General features: G+C 40.4%; 1 protein-coding gene across 1 annotated transcript in view; it reads right to left on the reverse strand.

Moving 5' to 3' along the window:
• The window catches only part of KCNH8 (potassium voltage-gated channel subfamily H member 8), a 397,775-nt gene that overhangs the window by 56,556 nt on the left and 315,522 nt on the right, over nt 1–25,697 (reverse strand). Inside the window, exon 11 of the mRNA XM_058182729.1 lies at nt 13,525–13,682. Within this exon, the coding sequence (XP_058038712.1) occupies nt 13,525–13,682 (158 nt within the window). The remainder of the gene's footprint in view (nt 1–13,524; nt 13,683–25,697) is intronic.

Below are 25,697 nucleotides of genomic sequence, written 5' to 3' on the forward strand. Positions count from 1 at the left end.
CTAGACTTGATTTTTATCTCTGGTCAGTGGGTTAATGATCTGGATTTAGGAGATGTAGTGAAAGAACCGGTGTCATGGTCAGATCATTTTCTTCTTCGCCTAGACTTTCGGACCGCCGCTCACCACCGCAGGGAGACGGAGCCAACACATTGGTTCCGTCCCAGGCGCCTGATGGACCCGGAGAGGTTCCTGACGGAGCTTGGGCCGTTCCCTGAGGATCTTGCCCACGGCACGACTGAAGAACTGGTTGCGGCTTGGGAACAGGCTGCGGCTGGGGCTTTGGACCGTGTCGTGCCTTTGCGGCCTCTGACCCGGCGTAGATCTCAATTGGCTCCCTGGTTTTCCGAGGAGCTAAGAGAGATGAAACGCCGGAGAAGACGCCTAGAGAGTACCTGGAGGTCCAGCCATTCCGAGGCTGATCGGACACTAGTGAGGTCTTTTACTAAGACCTACCTAGTGGCAATGAGGGAGGCGAAACGTTCCTACGTTTCCACCCTCATTGCATCGGCAGATAACCGCCCGGCTGCCCTGTTTCGGGTGACCCGTTCCCTCCTTCATCAGGAGGGACGGGATGACCCCCTACAGGGACGGGCTGAGGAGTTTAACGGTTATCTATACGATAAAATCGTTCAGCTTCGGGATAGCTTGGACCAAGATTGTGATGATCCAACCGAGATGGCGGAGACACGTCTTGTTGAGGTTATTTGGGATGAGTTTGATTCTGTGGCTCTCGAGGATGTGGACAGGTTGCATGCAACTACATGTTTACTGGACCCGTGTCCTTCCTGGCTAGTGCTGGCTGCTCAAGAAGTGACACGAGGCTGGCTCCAGGGGATTATAAACGCTTTTTTGGTTGAAGGGGTTTTTCCCGCCGCCTTGAAAGAGGCGGTGGTGAGACCTCTCCTGAAGAAGCCTTCCCTGGACCCAGCTATTTTGGGAAACTACTGTCGAGTCTCCAACCTTCGCTTTGTGACGAAGGTTGTAGAGAGTGTGGTTGCGTGGCAGCTCCCCCGGCACCTGGAGGAAGCTGTCTATCTAGACCCGTTCCAGTCCGGCTTCCGACCCGGTTACAGCACGGAGACGGCTTTGGTCGCGTTGGTGGATGACCTCTGGAGGGCCAGGGACAGGGGTTGTTCCTCTGCCTTGGTCCTATTAGATCTCTCAGCGGCTTTTGATACCATCGACCATGGTATCTTGCTGCGCCGGTTGGAGGGATTGGGAGTGGGAGGCACCGTTTATCGGTGGTTCTCCTCCTATCTCTCCGACCGGTCGCAGATGGTGTTGACAGGGGGGCAGAGGTCGTCCGCGAGGCGCCTCACTTGTGGGGTGCCTCAGGGGTCGATTCTCTCGCCTACCCTGTTCAACATCTATATGAAGCCGCTGGGTGAGGTCATCAGTGGTTTCGGGGTGAGTTATCATCTGTACGCTGATGATACTCAGCTGTACTTTTCCACCCCGGACCACCCCAACGAAGCGGTCGAAGTGCTGTCCCGGTGCCTGGAAGCTGTACGGGTCTGGATGGGGAGAAACAGACTCAAGCTCAATCCCTCCAAGACGGAGTGGCTGTGGATGCCGGCACCCCGGTACAGTCAGCTGCATCCGCAGCTGACTGTTGGGGGCGAGTTAGTGGCCCCAAAGGAGGTGGTTCGCAACTTGGGCGCCCTCCTGGATGGACGGCTGTCCTTTGATGAACATCTGGCGGCCGTCTCCAGGAGGGCCTTTTACCAAGTCCGCTTGGTCCGCCAGTTGCGTCCCTTCCTTGACCGGGATGCCCTATGCGCAGTCACTCACGCCTGGTTACGTCTCGGTTGGATTACTGCAATGCTCTCTACATGGGGCTGCCTTGAGGTGCACCCGGAGGCTGCAGTTAGTCCAGAATGCGGCTGCGCGAGTAGTAATGGGAGCCGCCGTGGCTCCCACGTAACACCACTGGTCTGTAGTCTGCACTGGCGTCCTGTGGTCTTTCGGGTGCACTTCAAGATTTTGGTTACCACCTTTAAAGCGCTCCATGGCTTAGGACCCAGGTACTTACGAGACCGCCTGCTGTTACCCTATGCCTCCCACCGACCCGTACGCTCTCATAGAGAGGGTCTCCTCAGGGTGCCGTCTGCCAAACAGTGTCGGCTGGCGGCCCCCAGGGGTAGGGCCTTCTCTGTGGGAGCATCGATGTTCTGGAATGAACTCCCCCCTGGCCTATGTCAAGTGCCTGATCTTCGGACCTTCCGTCGTGAGCTAAAAACATACTTATTTATTCAAGCAGGACTGGCATAATAGTTTGATTTTAAATTGGGGTTTTATTAATATTCTTAAATATTTTAAATTTAATTTTAATTATTAGCTGTTTTTGTAATTTTGCTATGTTTTAATTTGTTTTAATTGTACATATTTTGTATTTTATCTCCGGCTGTACACCGCCCTGAGTCCTTCGGGAGAAGGGTAGTATAAAAATTCAATAAATAAATAAATAAATAATAATAATAATAATAATAATAATAATAATAATAATAATAATAATAATAATAATAATAATAATAAAAATAAAAATAAAGCAAAAATGTGAGGGATTGTGGGATGTAATTATGAGGATGTAGGTTGCCCACCTCCTTTTTCATATACTGAAACAGCCTTTCTGCTATTCAGTGGACAGGTTATATTATATTATATTATTTATTTATTTATTTATTATTTTAAATTTTTATACCGCCCTTCTCCGAGGACTCAGGGCGGTGTACAGCATAAATAAAACATAAATATCGAAAGATTTTAAAATACAATATTCAATTAAAAATCTAATTCAATATGCTGCATGTTAAAATTGTTGAATAAAAGTAATAAATAAATTAAAACCCTAAAAACCCTCAATATTAAAATTAATCATTAGGCCAGCCCGCTTGATGAAAGAAAAAGGTTTTGAGCTCGCACTTAAAGGTCTGAAGATCAGGGAGAAGACGAAGTCCCACAGGTAGATCATTCCATAGGGCCGGAGCCCCCACAGAGAACGCTCTTCTTCTGGGGGCCACCAGCCGACATTGGTTAGCCGACGGCACCCCAAGGAGGCCCTCCCTATGAGAGTGCACTGGTCGATGGGAAGTAACTGACAGCAGCAGGTGGTCCCATAGATATCCCGGTCCCATGCCATGGAGCGCTTTAAAGGTAATAACTAGAACCTTGAATCGCACCCGGAAGACCACCGGTAACTAGTGCAGCCTGCGCAGGAGAGGTGTTACATGGGAGCTACGAGAAGCTCCCTCAATCCCCTGCGCAGCCGCATTCTGTACCAGTTGGAGCCTCCTGGTGCTCTTCAAGGGGAGCCCCATGTAGAGAGCATTGCAGTAATCCAGATGGGAAGTAACGAGGGCATGAGTGACTGTGCATAACGAGTCCTGATCCAGGAAAAGGCACAATTGGCAATCAGATGAACCTGATAAAAAGCTCCCCTGGCGATGGCCGTCAAATAGTCTTCTAGAGACAGCCATGCATCCAGGAGAATGCCTAAATTGCGCACCGATTCCCTGGGGGCCAACGATTCACCCTCCACAGTCAGCAATGGAGTTAGCTGACTGTGCCGGGACGCTGGTATCCACAGCCACTCTGTCTTGGATGGGTTGAGCCGAAGTCTGTTCATCCCCATCCAGACCCGCATGGCCTCAAGGCACCGAGTCATCACATCAACGGCTTCGTTGGGGTGGTTCGGGGTGGAGATGTACAGCTGAGTATCATCAGCGTACAGTTGACAACTCACTCCGAATCCACGGATGATCTCCCCCAGCGGCTTCATATAGATGTTGAACAGGAGAGGCGAGAAGATCGACCCCTGCGGCACCCCACAAATGAGTTGCCTAGCGGTCAACCTCTGCCCCCCTGTCAACACCGTCTGCAAATGGTCGGAGAGGTAGGAGGAGAACCACTGAAAAACGGTGCCCCCCACCCCCATAGATATAGGTATTATAATCTAAAAGTTACAATAAAAAAGGAAGAGAAGGAAATCTTGGGATAGGATGGGACTCTGTATACTTCAGTGAAGCTAATTTAATTTTCTTTTCTTTTTTTGCAGTGGATCAAACTAAAAATACCAACTTATAAAAATAATGATGGCAATTTTGTAAATGACTGTAAGAAATCAAGTCTAATTTCTTTTTATTAATTCCCGAAGTCTTTTCTCTGTTTTTATTGTTCTACCTCTTCCTGTAAGGTCTGAAACAAATTTAGAAGCACATTTTCACAACCATATATTTGACAAGAAGATATAAAGAGTCAGCATTTGCCTCTTGTGCCTGGGTGGATTTTATATGCTCACAAATACAAGACCTGCTGAACTTCATTTTCTGGTTCATCAAGTTTGATCAGTTAAACTTTTCAAGCAAAAATGACGTAAGACAAAAGCAACTAATAGCCATGCAGTTCAGCCACTATAACATAGTCTACAGGCAAGAACCTATTTCATTAACCACAGGATTTTTAATTTATGCAGAGAGACATGAACAAAGGATTAAGTAAAAGAATAAATTAGATAACATTGCACAGTTTGTTACATGGATCTTGTAAGAAGACCACAGATCAGAGATCAATTTTGATATAGAGAAGGAATGGAGTTTTGTAGATAGGTATGTTTTGTCACAAGAAAGGCCACTTATGAAATGCGTGTATTATCATCCTTCAAATACTATGCATTTGCATCAAATGTTGAAATACAAATATGTAATGACTAATTTTGTGGGATAACGTCCCTGTATGCTTATTGTTCTTTCTTTTCATGTCATTATGGTTTTTGGATGCTACTTGTTGCGTATGGAAGGTTTATTTCATGGGAAATATTTGGTCTTCAGTGCAATATGCATTGTCCAAAATATACTTCAGTAGTCTACGATGATGTAAATTAATTCTAGTACAGTAGACCTTGCTTACTGACTGCCTCATTTAACAACCATTTGAAGTTAGAAGGATGCTGAAAAAATAAATTTATGACTAGTGTCTGCATTTATGACTTTCACAGCATCCGTCAGTTATTTGTTCGACATTATATTTAGCACACATTAACTTATGTCTGACCTGCTTTTTTCCCCTTCTCACAGAATTGAGAAATCAGAGGCAGAGATTACAAGAGAGTAAGCAAGCACACAATGGGGAATACACATTAAAATTGCAGTGGCATGGCAGTCCTGAATACACTACACAAAGAGCCTTCCTTCTTCTTCCCCCCTCTTCTTGCAGAATGGAGAGATTGCTTAAACCAGGAGGAGTAAAGAGGAAGAAAAAAAAATCAAAACAACAACAACAACAACAATCAAACAAACAAGCAATCCCCTTCAATAATCTTTTTTGTGTCTGATCCACTTTTTTCTTCCACCTCACAAGAGTGGAAAGATTGGAGAAGAAGGGTTTACAAGAGAGTAAGAAGGCACACTATGGAATAAACTGGTTGTTTGAATCATGTGTTCACTGTTGCCAGCCCTGAGCATTATTTCTAATATGTATTCCCCACTATGTTCTTGCTTATACTCTTAGAATTCCTTTGTCTCCTATGAATGTAACTACAAACATTAACTCCCTTCTTTCTAATTATACCAGTATCCAATTTAGCATTCCAAGGGAATGATTGAGAGGCAAACAAAAGCAGAAATTATGAAATTGATTAGTCCTATCAGTTTTGAGATGGCTACCTTAGTGCCAGTTGATCAATCCTATGGATGGGAGAATCTCATGATCTTCTACTTAGTAACTGCCTTGCTTAAAAAGAGAACTGCCAGACCTTATTATGGTCAATAAACCAGGACTTCCTGTAATTAGAACTTGCATGCATTTTACCTCAACAATTGTGAATTCAAATAAATCAAAGCAAGTATTGTGGTTTTAAGGATAGGAAAAGGAAAAAGGACCTCACAGCTGAAACTAAAATAACCAGATCTGGAACAAGCATCACAGTTTATAACTGAATATCTTTCAGGATTATAGAAAACCCTGGTCTGATTTAATTTCTATTAACAGGGTGAAGTTACAGACTAAGTTATTTTAACTTAATTTATTGTAATCTGGTTCTTTTAAAAAGATCAGAACAGATTTAGGCTTTTAGAAATAGTTTTCATGGGACATAATAATTCTGATTTTATTTTGTTTAGAATAAATCAACTTCTATTTTCAAAGGCAAAAAAATATATGAATAAAGCTGTTGTATTTCCACCTCTTTTGGAATCACCTTAGTACCATGATTTCCTTTATTTTCTGCTACTTATTATTAGAACTTCTCTTTCCTTTTAGAATGAACATGAACACAGCATGAATCATGTCTTAAATTTGATGAATAGGAAACTGATTTAGAGTGAGGGGGATGATTTCTAGATGAGCTAGATAGGTAATCTTCTCCAATCAAGGATTGCATTGCAAATAATGTCTCATTCTTTTATATCAGCAAAATCAGATAGAACTACATTCTGACCCCAGAAAGGGCAAAAAACAAAACAATAGCAACAAAAATAATCCTCAGGCATTAGCAGCATCAGCACATTCTGCAAGCCAACCACTTTGATTCCATTCCAACATAGGTTGGAAGGTGAGGATTCTTTCCAGTTCTGATATAACTGTCAGAGAAATGTGCCTCCCCTTCAATTCAGTCTTTATCTCAGGAGTTTCTAAACTTTTTGCCATGGAATACTTTAGTGTACTATAACTAAGTGTGAGAGACAGTTTGGGATAGTGGTTAAGGTTAAGTTAGAAATCAAAAGATTGTGAGTTCTAGTCCCACTTTAGGCACAAAACCAGCTGAGTTATTTTGGGCCAGTCACTCCTTCTGAAAAATCTTGCCAAGAAAACTGCGGGGACTTGTCTAGGCAATCTCCAAGAACCAGACATGACTGAGTAGAAAAAAAAAAGTCTTAATGTACTTACCCTAAAATCTCCACACCAAAACGAACACAAATGAACAATGAAAATAATGCAATGACTAGCATAGCGTAGCGTAGCGTAGAATAGCATAACATAGAATAAAAACTTTATTGTCACTTTAAATGTACATTAATCAGCAAACATTAAAATGAAATTTTATTTCATTCAGCTTTCAAAAGATAACCATTATGCATATACCCACAAATACACATATATATGACACAGAGAAACATCACAGTCTAGTTCAAATGTATGTTTGGCCACATGCATGACCAAAATAAATAAATAAATAAATCCTGTGAATTTACAAGATGTATGGCATAAGGAATAAAGATGTTAGAGAATCTAGTAGTCCTGCTATGAATAGTTCAAAACCTCCTCCCAAAGTGGATGTTTGTTTTTGAATGCTAACAATGCTTCAAGCTCTAAGTACGTAGCGCTTATAAGCGGTATCCTAAATAACAGGAAGGGAGCTTCCTATAATCTTCTCAGTTGTCCTTGTGAATCTCTGTATGGACTTTCTGTCTGAGGCACTGCTGCCACCAAACCAAACAGTGATGCAGTTTTTTAAAACACTCTCAATCATGCCTGTGTAAAAAGTGGCCAGGACAGAAGGAGAAAGATGTGCTCTCCTCATCTGATGCAGGAAATGCAAACACTGGTTTGCGTGCTTCACTAAAGATAACATATGAAGAGAACAAATCAGATTGTTAGTTATTTGCACCCACAGATACTTAATACTATTGATCACCTGCACAGCTGCAGCCTTAATACAAAGTGGAGTATGACTATGCCGACTCTTTCTAGAATCAACAGTGATCTCCTTTGTTTTGTTAACATTCAAAACCAAATTATTTTTATTGCACCAGTCCACCAAAGCCTTCACCTCCTGCCTATAAGAATCTTTCTTTTCGTCCCAGATAAGACCCACTACTTCTGTGTCATCCACATACTTCACAATATGATTCATAGCAGACTTGGCACAACAGTCATGGGTCATCATGGTGAACAGTAGCAGACTCAAGACACAGCCCTCTGAGGAATCCATACTCACAGAGATGGAATTGGAAACTTTTCTTCCAACTCACACAAACTGGGGCCAATGAAAATTTGGTACAGATGGATTTAACCATTTACAATTAAAAGATCCTTCCCTGGCTCTCCCTTAGATTCTGCCTTTACCCCACTGCAAGAGTCAGACCTATAATCTAGGAAAGCTTGCTTTAAGTGTAATAAAGAGACCATAAATCAAGAAGGGTAAAAGCAATGAACAGTTTCTCTTCCCCCCCCCCTGTCTCCCAATATAAATGCTTTTAAAAGACAAACAAATCTCCTTACAAGGCATATAATATAACAATACGCAATAAAAATAATTTGTTAAATTTATATGCCACTAATTCTCAATGATTCTGGGCAGAATATAAATGAAAATTTACAATAAAATGAAAGAACAGACTAGAATTTTATAGAAGTAATTAAAAAAAGATACATTCTAAAAAGCTGCTTCCTACACCATGTGAATTTTCTAACTCTCAATATCCATAAAAATGCAGTTGTGTTCTTCAGATAAAAACAGCAGTAATAATGCTGATAATATGACCTCATGGAGCAAGAATTATTTTTAGCTTTCTTTCCACACAGCGGGCTGTTACCCTTTATGCCTGATCCAAACTGTGCAGATCTTGAAAAGGAAATTCTATATTCACAATTGCTGCAGGAAAATGCATCATTGACTCAGGGAGTTTTTCAACTTTTGTGGTGAATAATACTGTCACTTGTGGAAATATCTGATTTGATACAGGCAAAACCCTTCGGCTGCAACTTTTAGCATCTCTGTTTACATTTATAGATAAATGGGATGTATGCCAAGAGATTGGGGATTAGCAATTATTATACCAATCTATAAAAAGAGTAATAGAAATGATCCAGGAAATTATAGACCGATTAGTCTTCTGACTGTTACTAGTAAATTGTATGTCGAACACCTAAACTATAAACTTCAGGATTGGTTAATTTCAGGGGGGATAATCAAAGATGATTTTAGAGAAGGAAGCCGGTTTTAGAGAAGGAAGATCTAGAGAAGAAAGATCATATCCTGATACTTTACCATCTGGTGCAAAAAATATACGTACAAAATATGTCCTCTCTCTACGTGGCCTTCCTTGATTTTAAGCAGTTCTTTGATTCAATATCTAGGAACATCCTATGGGAGAAATTAAAATGCACTACAATCGATATATGCCTCTTACTCCTCATACAAAAATTGTATGCCAGTTCCACCTTGAAAGTGAGGTGTAATCCTCATGGGACTTTAACCGGCCCAGTAAAGGTTTAAAAAGGGGTACAGCAGGGCTGAATCCTGTACTCCTCCCTTTTTAACTTTTTAACCCCCTGATCTATCTCTTACAAAACCTTAATCTACATCCTCCTAACCTAGCACAATGCAAAATCCTGATTCTCCTGTATGCTGACGATGCTGCTATTATTTCACTAACTCCCATAGGACTGAAGAGAGCAATTAGGACAACACTTGGCTTTTGTAGACAAAACAAGTTGGTCTTTAACTTTGATAAATAAAATTTTTTAGTTTTTGCTAAAAGATCCAGACAATACTCCTGGAAAATTGAAGGACACAGATTGGAACAGGTTAGGACATTTAGATACCTTGGGGTATCTTCCACTCACAAGAGACATGGAAGGCATACCTGGAGCAGACATTGTAAGCAGCCAATAGGTCCTCAAATGCAATTAAAATTTTCTTTTATATAGGCGGAGATCAGTAAGTACCTGCTACTTAAAACTTTTTGTGGCCAAAAACTTAGTGCAAATTTTTTATGGGGCACAAACAGGAATCCTTGCAAAGAAAAACTTGCTAGAACCCATACAAACCAAATTCCTATGAGCCATCTTAGCTGCACCCAAAGGAACGCCAAATGCCCAGCTAAGAATTGAGACAGGTATGCCTCAAATTCAGATAAGAGCCTGGAATATGATGATCATTTATTGGCTAAAATTCATTTCTTTCCAGAGGGACTGTCCCTGCTAGTGCTGACTGACAACTTCCCCTCCCCCTGGAAACAGGCGCTAGATCACAAGCTGGGCTCTTATGGCCTCTCATCGCTATTCTTAATGTCCCTAGGCTTTGACAAAGTAAAGCAAGTAGTAATTGATAGAATGAAGGATGTGGAGTTTCAAGAAGAACTAAATAGGTTGCCTCTCCACAGTAGGGACAGAATCAAGCAGGGTGTGTGGGAATTAGCAAGTTATCTATATGATCTGATCTTCCCAAAAGCCAGATTTAATATTCTCCCCTCAACACTTCTCTTACACCTACCCTTGAGACAGAGTAGGTGTAGCAGAACATCAATAGCAGAACAAAAATCTCTCACATGTTTTATTGTACTGTGAAGTATACAGAGTATGTAGGTTAATATATATTCTCCCCTTACTAGAGATTGCCAGGGAGGACAGATGACTTTTATGTAGACTTTCTCCTCCAAGACTCAAACCCGGCTACCACATGTGCAGTGGCAAAATTCTGTGTCACTGCAATGTGCAAAAATTGGTTACAGAATTATAGATGTCAATTTGTGCCAATTTTTTCGAGATATCTATATATATTTGGAAAAATACACTTACTCACATACTTATTGGCTCTCCGCTCATGTAAATTAGGGAGTGACCCTAACGGTTTGAGATCATGTATTTTCATAACAGGGGTGTTATTATTCACGATTTATGTCAGTATTATTTTTAATTTATTGTATGTCTATTGCTGGTCGATGACCATAATAAAGTTTATATTTTAGCATATTTTAATAGCTCAATATAGGTCAGAGGTGTTAATGGCTTTTGAGACACTGGAATGGTTTCTTATTTGATAGAAATCTTGACAAGATTTTGTCCCACAATAATCTTTGTCAAAAATTATAGCATATTTTAAAAATATGACATGGATATATCCAATAAGAACTAAAAATGGAATCTCTGATAATCTCCAGCCAATAGCTGCTAATCCTTAAAAGTACTAAAATAGAATCAGCAGGTTTGTGATTAAAATTGATTAATCAAAAATTGTATTTAGGGGGTATTGGACTCTAAAAATGTACTGAAAATGATGAGCATCAGGTTAGTCCTGCTGGAGATACAAAAACATTGAGAGTTCATTAATCCATATTAATAGAGTTCTATGGACATTAAAATACTGGTATATTATTTTAATATACATAAATAAATTCATAGGGAAATCTCCTGATGCCATTTATGCAATGTTAAATTATATACTCAAACTCTCGAATCAGGTCATCCATGAGGAATTATGATTGCACCAGGCATTGGGGATGTCTCAAAGAATTATATTGATCAGGTCAAATCTTTATTATGATAAAAAAAACATAAAATTATACTGAGAAAGCTGGAGTAAATGTATTTTAGACATTAAACCTTGGCTTTTGGAAATATGTATCCATTCTTGAAAAGGTAATTTTACTTAAACAAGTAGTTAAAGTGCTAGCCTAGAAATTAGGATACTGTAAATTCTAGTCCTGTGTTAGGAATGAATGTTTTTTGAGTGACTTTAGCCAATACTCAATCAAATTAAATAAAGATTATTTTTTAATTGATTAACTCCCGGTGATTACATGGAAACATCCATAGAATTTTCTTGGCATTTATACAGAAATATTTTATCATTACCTTCTTCCAGAATCTCTGTCTCTCCTCCTCCCCCTTTGTCAGTATCTCAATCTAGTTAAATCATGGAATTACTCTCCCATCCAAATATTAAGAAAGTGGTTAACTTTTTCTTACAAGTAATATCAAACACTCCTTAATATTTTCAGATCCCTTGAGGTTGGCTAGATTTTGCCACCTCGCTGAGCCATAAGGAAAAAAAGGAATGTATAACTTCAGTAAAAATTTATGTACACCAACATACACCAACACACATACACATAGAGAGATTAAAATTAAGACATGAGCGAATATTTAAAGTGCAGTCGCTTGAGTTAATCTCAGTTCTTAGTGAGTACACAAATAATATTCCTAGCAACAATAAAGAAATAGTTTTCTGTTGCTTCCTTTACTTTTTAACTTCCCAAACCAATAAACAACTCTGAGATTTTCTGGTGGCCACAATCAAAGTATTAAACAAATCTGACACTGCTTAACTTTTTTGAGGTCAGTTGAGGTAATTAGGTGCTGCTGCTGCTGATCTGACTGAAGTTATTAAGCAATTAAAAGCCTGAGAAAATAAATGCATCTTATTTATTTTCTGAACATTGGTGAGTGGGAACCATTTTAAGGATGGACTTAAAGATGGACTCCTGCATGCCAGAAAGATGAATTTTTGATACTGTGGGCATCTTCAAAAGACTGTAAACTGCAAATTTCTTGCCGCAGTAGCCACCTTTTGTAATGGAACTGGGAATAATATGGGAAACTGGGGAAAGAGTCATAATAAGATAAGTTTATGCTGCAAAAAGAATACGGAGTGGCAAATGTCTCAGAAGGGACCCTTCTAATTTCTTGAACGAGACAGGCAACAGGGGAGAAATGTTCTTTCAAATTTGCAGGCACTAATGAACTAATTCTACTTTATTGCAAGATTACATTAACAAAATCTTGCCAGTCTGAATGTGTATTTCTCCCTGATGCCTTTGCAGCCAAAAGAAAGGTCCCATTGGAGTCACTTGCCACACCCAAGTTTCTTATTTACTCCTTCCTCCCAGGAACATCTCCCACCCCCCTAAATTATTAAGGAATATAAATTTTTCTAATTCACAGAAAATTAAATATCATAACATTCCTATTTTTTTATTTCAACTTAAGAAAATAAATTATTTTCACTAACTAAGTTTAGTTCAATCCATCAAAAATATTTTAGGTTTGCATGATGCTTAAAAATGTAATGTATCCATTAGATATAGGCAGGCCTTGACTTATAATCTGTTGTTTAGGCAAAGTTATGCAGACCTCCCAAAAAGGTATGATCCAGATTTGAAGTTTTGCTGCTGTACCCCTCTGAAGTCATGTGATTAAATGATAATTTTGGTTTAAATGATATCATTTTGGTTAAATGATAACTGACCCACATTTACAAAATTTGCAACATCCCGCAGTCATAGGCCATAATTATGAATATTTTTTGCCAGAAATAGGCATTATTTTTTGCTGGTTTCCAGTAAAACCTCCTGTTATGGACAATGGGCTTGCTTAACACCCATGGTGCTCATTTAAGAAGTGAACAATCAGAAAAAAAGATTGTTTGTGCTCATGTACATAAATTGTACATGAGCACAATTTATGACCACATATCTGGGCTAAATTACATTCATATGTTAAGGACTCTTGGTATATCTTACTCAAAACTTCCAGTGTTTTCATCTTTCTATTTGCATGCTTTTAACTTTACTTTTACTGTGTTTTTCCCCCTTAATTGTTTATTGAGTATTTCATAGGGAACATATAACACTAGTATTTTATTATACCAGCATTCAATAAATAATATGCACATGAACACACAGTTCCGTCTGCACACTTTTTATTTGTCTGCATAGAGTAAATCATCCATTTATTCACAAAAAAGGATTTCTTGAGGTAAATACTATAATTGTTATTTTAGTGGTTTCAGAAGGCTATACTTACCACATTGACATTAAAAGCATAAAGAAGATCAAAAGGAAGTGCAGCTATTAAATCAATGATAAACCAGGTAGTCACATAGTGGATACAAATAGATCTTGCTTCAAATATTACTTGGCCAGACTTGCTGACATATGTAGTTCGGAAATTTAAAATTATATCTGCTTGACAAAGAGAAAAGTAAGTATTAGAAATCCCAATCATTCCAAGAGGTAAAAAAGAATAATTTGTACTTTTAAATTTTCATTTAAATCAGTCATCTATAATTAAGAGAGGTTATTTTAATGCAAGTAAATTCATGTTTTTTGTCCATGCACCAAAAACCATTTTTGGTATTTCCTAGTTTTTCCCCCATTTTAGCATTGACTTTCTTTTGTAGTTTTCCCAGTATGCAGCCATTTCATAACTTTACACTTTATGTTGCCCGTCTTGCTAAACATGGAAACAGTTGGAAATATATTGCAAGATTGAAACCACAGGTAAATCTAAAAATCCGCAGTTTATTACTTAAAAATGCAGGCTATATGCACTAAACCAACTTCACCTTTTTCCTTAATACATTTCACTTAACCAGTTTAATATATATATATATATATAGATATAGATCTTTGGTTATTCGGGTTTTCTCCCGCGTAAAATTGGAAGTGTCTTGGCGACGTTTCGATGAAGTCTCATTCGTCATCTTCAGGCTTCAGCTTCGTGCTTATGGGAGCAATGTGTGATTGCAGCTGTTTCTTCCTTTTTAACTGCTAGTGGGGGTTTGAACTGATTGGGTGGGAGCTTGGCTGTGCTCTGATTGAATGGGGTTTTTTTTGTGCTCTGATTGGCTGGGGGTGTGTCCTGTTTGGGTAGGGGCTTGGTTGTTCTCAGTTTAGTCTGTGTTGCAGGGGGATTTTGGCTGGTGAGCTGCATTGCTGTTGTTTGGCTTTGTGGTCATGCTACATCTTCATAGTGGGTGTCAGTCTGCTGCATGTATGGATTGGAGGGGTTTGAAATGGCTAATGTTGCAGCTGAGGTCTGGCTTCTGCTCCTTGGTCGTGCTTCCTGATCGGTGTGGGTTTGGGTCTGCTTTCTGGCTGGATGTGTGGTGGTATACAGCCCTCCTCCCATATATAAAAGGCACCATGGACAGAATCAGCAAGATCCTCCACAAACACAACATCAAGACAACATTCTGCACAAACCAAAAAATATCCACCATCCTAAGAAACCCCAAAGACAAAATTGAGTTAGAAAATCAAGGAGTATATGAAATTCCATGCACCGCCTGCCCCACCACATACATCGGACAAACCAACAGAAAAATAAGTGCACGCATTGAAGAACACAAGAACTCAGTCAAAAAAGAGGAACCAACTTCTTCCCTGGTCCAACACCTTAAAGCCACAGGACATGATATTGACTTTAAAAAGACCAGAACTATCGCCAAAACTGAACACTTTAACAACAGAATAATCAGAGAAGCCATCGAGATAGAAAAACGCCCACACAGCATGAACAAATGATACCTCCCGCCTACCAGCCATTTGGAAACCCGCCCTTATTGACAAATGAGTCCTTAACATGAGGAATGACACCAGACCCACACTCACGAGGTCCACACAGGATGTCACCACCACACATCCACCCAGAAAGCAGACCCAAACCCACACTGATCAGGAAGCACAACCAAGAACCAGAAGCCAGACCGCAGCTGCAACATTAGCCATTTCAAACCCCTCCAATCTATACATGCAGCAGACTGACACCCACTATGAAGATGTAGCACGACCACGACCATGAAGCCAAACAGCAGCAGTGCAGCTCACCAGCTCAAATCCCCCTGCAACTCAGACTAATCTGAGCACAACCAAGCCGCCACCCAAACAGGACACACCCCCAGCCAATCAGAGCACAAAAAAACCCCATCCAATCAGAGCACAGCCAAGCTCCCACCCAATCAGTTCAAACCCCCACTAGCAGTTAAAAAGGAAGAAACAGCTGCAATCACACATTGCTCCCATAAGCACGAAGCTGAAGCCTGAAGATGACGAATGAGACTTCATCGAAACGTCGCCAAGACACTTCCAATTTTACGCGGGAGAAAACCCGAATAACCAAAGACCTACATACAAACACCCATGAAAACCTCAGAAAACACACACACACACACACACACACACACACACACACACACATATATATATATATATTTATTTGTAGGTTTTCACGGGTATATGTATGCAGGTTTTGGTATGTTCAGATCTTTTCCCATGTAAGATTGGAAGTATTTAGGCAATGTTCCGATGAGATCTCACTCATCATCTTCAGGCTTTGGCTTTGTTCTTATGTGAGCAAAGTGTGGATTTTAACTGCTGCTTCTCTATAAATACTGGTGAGGGGGTGTTTTTTGAATTGCAGGATACACTATTACAAGAGAATAATTATGGAAGCCATAGAAATAGAGAAACACCCCCATAACATGAATAAACGTGACGATACCTCCTGCTTACCAAACATCTGGAAACTAGCACTAGTCAGGAAACGAATCCCAGCTACAAAAATTGACACCAACACACGACAGGACCTCAAACTCGGAACCAGACCAGAGCCCAAAATACTACTTCCCACACAAACATCCACACATGACAAGACCACAAACTTGGAACCAGACCAGGCCCCAAAATACTACTCCCCACACAAACATCAACCCCATTAACCAATTAGCAACATAGCCAACCAATCAGCTTGAAACAGCTAGGCCAGCTATTCAAAAATCTCCATTAACCAATCAATATGTAGCAACTCAGCCAACCAATCAGCTTGCAACAGCTAGGCCTGCAATTCAACCCCCCCCCCACACCAGTATTTATAGAGAAGCAGCAGTTAAAATCCATACTTTGCTCACATAAGAACAAAGCCAAAGCCTGAAGATGATGAGTGAGATCTCATCGAAACGTTGCCTAAATACTTCCAATCTTACATGGGAAAAGACCCGAACATACCAAAACCTGCATATATCTACCTACCACCTACCTACCTACCTACCTACTTACCTACCTACCTACCTACCTACCTACCTACCTACCTACCTACCTACCTACCTACCTATCTATCTATCTATCTATCTATCTATCTATCTATCTATCTATCTATCTATCTATCTATCTATCTCTGAATGATTTTATCCAATGCATAAATAAGTCCAACTTTATTCTTACTCATAAGAACAGTTTCAACTTGTACCATGCCATGATGACATTCATGTTGGACAGAAACAGAAAGATGTAAAAGTGCCCAGTTACAATATTAAAGAAAAACAAAAACAAAACCTGTGTCTAGCAATTAGATTGTCAGTAAAAACAAGATAAGAGAACAACAACAAATACTATTGGGAAGGAGAAGAATAAAGGTAACAATCATTCAAAGTTATAATGGCCAGAGAAACGGTACTTTATGTAGCATTTCTGGCCACTCTATATATTTTTCTTTATAAGAACCTCCAATTTGAGTTCCATCTCTAAAACAAACCTTATGGATTAAGGCAAAAATGAAAAGCAATTATTACATTTCACAGCTTCTTTGTTACTGAAATTTAGAACATTCAGATAGGTGTCCATCTTGCTTTTTCAAGAGACAACTGGGCTTTCTGGTTTTTCTTTGAAGATGTTTTGCTTCTCATCCAAGAAGCTTCTTTAGCTCTGACTGGATGGTGGGGAATGGAAGGTTTGTACTCCTTGCAGACAGCTGGTCATTTGCATTCTTTTCACAAGTCACCTGGATATTTATCTGTGTCTTCAGGGTCACCTGAGTAGTGCAAATGGTTGTGAAGCCTTCTTGGAACTGTTGAAAGGACAGGTTGTAGACTGGAGAAAGATGATGTTATATCCCACCCTCTCTGTTGAGAGGGGGCTGTTCATTTTAGACATAGATGTCTTCTTTGACCTCTCTTTCAAACCAGCAGTCTTCTCTGTTCAAAATGTGGATTTTGCTGTCTTCAAAAGAGTGGCCTTTGTCTTTTAAATGCAGATAGACTGCTGAATCTAGCATTTGTTCTCCTATGTTATGCCATGCATTTGTGAAGTGGTTGTTTCCCCAATGTACAGATCTGCACATGCTCACTGCATTGTACGGCATATACCACGTTGCTCTATTTGTGTCTGGGTGTTTTATCCTTGGGGTTGACAAGCTTCTGCCTTAGTGTATTCTAGGGTTTAAAGTGTGCGTGTATGTTGTATTGGTTGAAAATCTTTTTCAGCTTTTCTGATATTCCCGCAATGGATGGAATGACAACATTGGTTTCATTATTGTTCTCTTCATTGTCTGTTATAGAAGAGCTCCTGTAGGGTCTTTGTTGAGATTTGATGAAGGCCCACCTTCTGTGGGCTTCCTTGATGTGTTTTAGTTCTTTGTCTTTCCCATCTTTGCTGGTAGACAGGCCTTCAGCTCAGTGGTATAGGGTTCTGATGACTTCCATTTTGTGCTCCAGTGGTTGGTAAGAATCGAAATGTAAATTTTGATCTGTGTGTGGGGATTTTCCGTAAATTTCAATGTTAAGGCTTCTGTCTTCCTTAATGTGTTTCCTCTACACCAACCACTACAGATCTTAAATGCAAACTGATAAATGCAAGAAGCATTGTAAACAAATTGCCTGAATTTCTCCTCTTGTTAAATACTGGTACATTTGACATTATATTTGTATGCGAAACATGGCTGAACTCATCCCTCCCTGACTCCATTATTTCAGAGAAAGAGTATCATGTTTTCCGGTCTGATTGCGAAACCCGCAGAGGAGGTGGAGTGGCTATCTTTTACAAAAAGTCACTGAATCTAAAAAATATTCAAGTTGCACATAAACTCGCTCTTCCTGAAACTATTGTATTCAAACTGTCCCTTAACATCACACTTTGCTTCTTACTAAGCTACAGAGCCCCTGACTATGACATTGCACATGTGAACATGTTAACCACACTACTAACATGGGCTACCTTTTGCCCTTATCCTCTCATCTTCCTGGGTGACCTCAACCTACCTCTTATTAACTGGATAACAAACAAATGTACAACTGAGCCCATCCATACTACCCTGTACAATGCTGTTACAAATCTAGGTCTTGATCAACTAGTAACTAACAATACAAGACTCAACAACTGCCTTGACCTCATCTTCTGCAACACCGCAAACTCAATTTATGGACTACAAATAAAAGAACCCTTTTCCAACAGTGACCACAGCATGATAGACTTTTGTCTCAATATACGTCCTTACAATAATCTCCATAACAGTAGTATTCCAAACTTCAATTTCAAAAAAGCCAACTATGACCTTATAAACATCGACCTCTCCTCTATTGACTGGCAAAATCTATTCTCAAAATGTATCACTGTTGAAGACTACTATAGAGTGTTCTTACTCGAAGTCAATAGAGTCATTAAACTATACATGCCACAAACCACCAACAAAAAACAAATTACCCATATCAATAAAAAAGCTCCAATCAAAAAAAAAATCCCTCTGGTGAAAAAACGAAACTGGCTATGTAACCAACTTCAGAAACTGCTACAAAAATATATGCAACCAAATAAAGATTGAATGCACCAAATACCACATCAAACAAGAAGATCTTCTGCGCACAAAATCCAATCGGGCTTTTTATAATTTTGTGAACAACAAACTTAAAGACTCGAGATCCATCCCACCATTAAAAGGACCTAACGGTAAAGAATATAATGATGAAACAGTTAAAGTAAACCTCTTTAACACATTCTTCAGCTCAGTCTTTGTTAACAGTAATGGCTCATACCCAATATTCCCCATTCGTACCAACAATAAGTACAACGACCTAACACAAATAGATTTCACAGAAGATAATGTTGAAAAGGCCCTTCGCAAACTGAAACCATCTCTGCACATAGGGACTACCCAGAGGACTGAAAAAAGTGATTTCTGACAGGTTGTCGCACTTTTGATCAGTCCTCACACTTATGACTGGTCATCATTTATCCCTATTGCAGCATTTTTAATAACCATGTCACTCATGTCACAATTGCAGTGCCTCATGTGACTGGGTGGGCATGTCCAGGTGGTCATGTGATATAGCTTCTTTGCCCTAATGACTGTTTGCTGCAATGTTCTGAAGTGTGAAAAAACAGTCATAAGTCACTTTTTTAGTGCCATGCTTGTTAAACCAATTACTAGAACAAATCCATTCTCCCTCCCTCTTTCTCTCCTTCTCTTTCTCTACCTTTCTCTCTTTCTCTCCTTAATCTCTTTCTCCCTCCCTCTCTTTCTCTCAATCTTTCTCTCCTTAATCTCTCTTTCTCCCTCCTTCTCTTTCTCCCCCCTTTCTCATCTTCATCTTTCTCCTTCTATCCTTCATCTCTCTTTCTCTCCTTCATTTTTCTCTCCATCTTTCTCTCCTCAATCTCTCTTTCTCCCTCCCTCTCTTTCTCTCCATCTTTCTCCCTTTTCTCTTCTTCATCTTTCTCCCCTTCTATCCTTCATCTCTCTTTCTCTCCTTCATCTTTCTCTCCATCTTTCTCCCCCCTTTCTATCCTTCATCTCTTTTTCTTTCCTACATCATTTTCTGCCCCCCTCTTTCTCTCCATCACTCTTTCTCCAGATGGGTTAGGGTAGGCTGGTGCTGCGTGGGTGGGAGGTGGCCGCAGGACAGTCCTGCTGGGTGGACAGCAGGCCAAGATGATTGACACACGCTTCGTGGCCCAGTCCAGGCACGGAGACCTTCCTCCTCCTGCGGGAACCGAGCGACACCCGGGCCTCCCTATTCACCCACCTTGCTATGAGGGTTCGGCTGCTCCCCGCAGTCGGGATGGGCTTGGCTTGACGGAACTTTGTCTGCCGGCGCCAGGCAGGTGCAAGGCCGGAGAGTCAAACAGAGCCCGGGCGGAGCAGGAACACACCTCCATCTCCCTAGCAACACCCAATTGCCAGCGTGCCCTGTCTGCGCAACCAATGGCAAAGCTCTCTTTTTGAGAGGAGGCCAGAGGGAGCCAATCGCGGTGCAGCACAGGAAGCCGTGGCTGGGAATCCTGGGAGTTGAAGTCCATGTGTCTTGAAAGTTGTTGCCTCCGCAGGAAAAAGCGGGGCTTTTTTAAAATGCCGTGGGATGCGGGACAAATTTGCCAAAAGCGGGACTGTCCCGCCAAAAGCGGGACGTCTGGTCAGCTTACACTAGGCCATATTTTATATCAATCTTTACATTTTTCCAAGTAAGAGCTAGGTTTGGTCTAATGGTTAAGGCACAAAGTTAGAAAACAGGATTTTTTTTTGTGGGGGGGGGAGGCAAGGAGGGGTCAATAGGATACTCAAATTCATGCTTTTATCTCCTCACAGCATCTATTTCTTGGTGCATGAAAACTATTTCATCAGAGTAACACTTATATCATGGCTGCCAATATATTTCCAGGTAAATTTAAAGGCCTTTGGAGTTGAGGCCTTGTTATCTGCAGGACCAACTTTTTTAAGTGGAATCTATCTATCTATGCATGTTCAGATTCCTCTCACAAAGAATGTCAGTATGGTGGGAATTCATAGGTGGAAATTTTTGATGGCCTTCCTGGCTCTCTGAAACAGCATGCCACAAAATATTGTGATGGCTCCCCTTATGTTAATCATTTTAGTAAGGCAACTAACACTGGCTTTTTTAGTTATATTATGCTTGACAAAGTGTTATTCTATGTATTAAGAATGTTTTTAATGTTACGCCTGTTTTTAAGGTTTTTTTAAAAAAATGGTTATTTTATGATTACATTTTATTATTATTATTGAGATTCATTGATTGAGTGGAATATATTGTAACTCTCGAAAATAAACAAATACTTGATTCCTTGCAAATCCCAGTTCTAATAATGAATTGACAGGCCCTGTTAATCACATTTGCAAATAAGCATAATTAGGGGCACTGACATTTCCAACTCTTCACTAAGGTTTCAATTTGACTGGCCACAGACATGCTTTGATAAAATAATGGTAATTATTTTCACATTAACTTTTTTAATTGATTTACTTTATTTTTAGTCAGTTTGGAATTGAGGGTTAGACAGCAGACCCCTAAATTAGCATTAATGTCGGAGGGAGGGAGGGAGGGAGGGAGGGAGATAGGAAGGAAGGAAGGAAGGAAGGAAGGAAGGAAGGAAGGAAGGAAGGAAATTTGACAGAACACAAATCAGTTTGCAGAAAATTACTATACCTTCACTGGATGTGGTTAAAGTGATTGCATAGGCAGCTAAGCAGAAGAGAATGGGCAGATTCAGCTTGTGTCCAGAGGTGTGCAAATATCATCCTTGAATGTGCACACATAGCATCTGATGCTAATATGGTTTTTGACAAGCATGTCAGGTTTTATAATTGCTTTTTCTCAGTCCTACTGCCTGATTTGCTTATAAATATACATAAGATAGAAGTTCCTTTTTGTGACCATCTATTATGTCAGCAGAGTATCGCTACTGAAGAGCTTCTGATGCAAAGCTGTCAAAGAGTTGGAACATTTCTCTTGGGTTTATTGTTCTTTACTACTTTTTCCGTCACAACCACCACTTGCATCCCATCAGTAATAACAGAATGTTTAAAAACCTTTTTCAACAAAGGCTTTCTCCTTGACATTTTTTACTATAAATGAATAGCCATTATTCTACAAATTCACATTTACAAATGATTAATTAGACTTGAGCTTCTGAATATCTCGAAACTGACACATACATTTAATTGGTCTCATTGCCATTCATAATGTTTGGGTGGAGGGGAAGGGCATTCTTTTAGGCACTGAGGCATGGCGAGATTTTGATATATTTTCCGTAGATATTTTCTTCAGTTTTTCAGTTGATCTACATTTTTGCAATCTACTTTGAAATAAAATCAGGACAATATTAAAACTTGCTTTATTAATCGGATTTGTATTTTATTTATATGAAGTTATATTAATTCATTTCATTTGATTCCTGGGGATAGAATCAAATAACAATAATTGTTTAAACATCCTGTAAGCAAAAGAAAAAAGAAAAAGATTTTAAACACATACCCATTTTCAAGCATGTTTCTCAAGACCAGCAAATTGAACATTAACCACTTAATATTTCCATAACATAATATGTAAGCTTTTTATGATTCTCATACACTATTATGGATTTAGAAATACAGACCTTCCTTGATCTTTACCAGTGATGGCTAACTTTTTTGCCATTGCGTGCCAGGAGGGGGTGGGGTGGGGTTCGCGCATGTGCCCACACCCATAATTCTATGTGCCCCATCACCACGCATATGCACGCGACTCCCATCCCCCTGCTCCTGGCATGTGATGGCCTAGTAGGCCCATTTTTTTCTCTCACCTGGCTCCAGAGCCTTTCTAGGAGTCTGAGCGGGATGAAAACGGCCTTCCCCATCCCCTGAAGGTCCTCTGGAGCCCGAAAATGGCCAATGTACAAACTTCTGGTGGGACTGGAAGGAATGCTTTTTGCTGTTCCCAGCATCCAGGGCCTCTCTAGGAGTCTGGGGAGGATCAGAGGTTCTCTGGATGCCAGAAATGGCCTATTTGCCAACTTAAGTTTGGACCAGATGAGCCAGGTAAGAATCAGGTGAGAGCAAACCCCCCGAGGCCCTCTGGAGGCAGGAAACAGCCTGTTTCTCTACTTCTGGTGGGCCCAGAAGGCCTGAAAATCAGCTGGTCTGCACATGCATGCATGGTGAAGCTGAGCTCATGTGCCCACTGATATGGCTACATGTGCCTCCTGTGGTATGCATTATGGATCTATATTGATACAGTCCCCTTTGTATTTGATATTATAGTGTTTATTCTCTCATTGTATTTGAACAAACACAAATTGAGCAGGGCCACATTTTATTCAGTTTCCTCCAGAAAATTTATGCATGGGATTCTCAGTGATGCATACCACCGTAATTCACAGTACTGTAAACAGTTCCTGCTATTTAGTAACCTTGGAGGTGAACCTGAACCATTCATGCCTAATGTAACAATTGGATCCCTCAAACAATTCCATTGATGCAGAATAAATACCGAAGCAGTTGTAATGTGCTTTATCACTAATAATTTTTGTGTTCCTGTAAAAGCACCTTGCTGTGTGTTTTAGCTATGGACTTATTCATAATTGTAGCGTCAACATCACATCAAACAATGACTGATGTCTTGTACCTAGTTGATGAGATCCCAGTTATGCTGTACAGGCTGGCTGACTGCCTGTTCTTGCAGCTAGTCCCCCAATTCCCCATCCCATCCCCCAAGTTCAACAATTATCTTTCCAAGAGTCTTTCTTGTAGTTGCTGCTGCTGCTGCTGCCGCTGTTGAAAATTAAAAGAACAAATCCTGGCACTGAGCAGATACCCTTGCAAAAATAGTTTTCCTCCTGTGATCGATGTCAGGGGCGATAACAAACAGGGCCAATGTTAGCATCTCAGCACAAGCACATGGGAACTCATTGCAGCACATCTTTTTCTTTGTTTGTTTACTTAGTTAAAACAAAAGAGGCTAATTATATTATGTTTTAAACACTATACTATACTTCCTACAAGAGAATGATGCTTCTTCCCTAATACATTTCTTATGAGGCCAGTACAGAACAAACTTCCTTATATTCCTTTAGTCATGATAATGGACTGATTTAGGTGAATTTTAAACTCAAAATTCTACATCTTCAGGTCACTTGAAAAACAGGTATATCCAGGCCCTAAAATTACACCACACCAGGGGTGAAATCCACCAGGTTCTGACAGGTTTTGGAGAGCCGTAGCGGAAATTTTGAGTTGTTCGGAGAACTGGCAAATATCACCTCTGGCTGGCTGCAGAATGGGGTGGGAATGGAAATTTTGCAATATCCTTCCCCAAGGAGTGGGATGGGAATGAAGATTTTGCAGTATCTTTCCCCTACCACACCCACCAAGCCACGGTCACAAAACCGGTAGTAAAAAAATTTGGATTTCACCACTGCACCACACCACTGCCTGCTGTCATAGTCTTCTTTAACCTAGAGTACATCAGGTTAGGATCATTGGGAGGTGAACTGCTGGCATGGGTTGATTGAGGGTCGGTGCTGTCTCTTGTTGGCTGTGTGGTTGATTTGGATTCTGAGGGGTTCATAGCAGTTGTGAAATCTGAACTGATTTGCCACTGGTTCACTGGCTGTACATGCGTGGTGGGTACCAAATGCATGCTTCACATGGAAAAAGGAGGCTTGGGAAGGTAGGTAGAATGGGGGGGAAAGCAGCTGTGCCACACAATTTAGAGTCACTAAAAAGCAGGATTTCCTGCCTTCTAGTGATTTTAAATTGCGCAACACAATTGATCATTGGAAATACTGGTTCAGAGGAACCGGTAGCTTTTTTTTACTGCCAGTTCATCCAAACCAGTAATTTTTATCATTATCGGTTTACTCAAACCGGTGTGAACTGGTAGCATTTCATCACTGGTTCATAGGCTGATTGTAGATCAATGTGTCTGTTAATGGAATTACTTGTGGAGTGCCAGGCTTCAATGAACTCACAAACGTGGCTGGTAGTAGCATGGCCAATTATTTTTGGGTTGCTTCAGTCGAACTGGTGCTGTTTGGTGTCAGTGTGGGTGGAGATAAAAGATTTGGGATTGTGGGGTTTGATTGCCAGCCGGTGTTCGTGGATCCTGGTTTTTAATTGATGTGATGTTTGTCCCACATCACATCAATGATGATTGCAGTTGATTTTGTAGATTACATTATTTCTTTCATCCTTCTGTATTTTGTCTTTGATTCTGGATAGTTTCAGGTAGAGTGTGGCTGTGGATTTGTAGGGTGTTGCTATTCCTAGGAGTTAGAGCATTCTGGCTATGATTTCTGAACACCTTTTGTGCATGGTAGGGTAAGTTTTTGCATGGTGCTTGGCTGTGTGGTGTGGTTTGGGTGCTGTGTATTGGCATACGAAATTTTTTGGATAGCTGAGTGGTGGCTCAGTGGCTAAGACATTGAACTTGTCGATCGAAAGGTCAGCATTTCAGTGGTTTGAATCCCTAGCGCCACATAACAGGGGGAGCTCCTGTTACTTGTCCCAGTTTCTGCCAACCTAGTAGTTCAAAAGCACGTAAAAATGCAAGTAGAAAAATAGAGACCACCTTTGGTAGGAAAGCAACAGCGTTCCATGCGCCTTTGGTATTTAGTCATGCCGGCCACATAACCATGGAGACATCTTTGGACAGCGCT

This window comes from Ahaetulla prasina, chromosome 4 (assembly GCF_028640845.1).
Source record: "Ahaetulla prasina isolate Xishuangbanna chromosome 4, ASM2864084v1, whole genome shotgun sequence".
In the NCBI taxonomy this organism is placed as follows: Eukaryota; Metazoa; Chordata; class Lepidosauria; order Squamata; family Colubridae; genus Ahaetulla; species Ahaetulla prasina.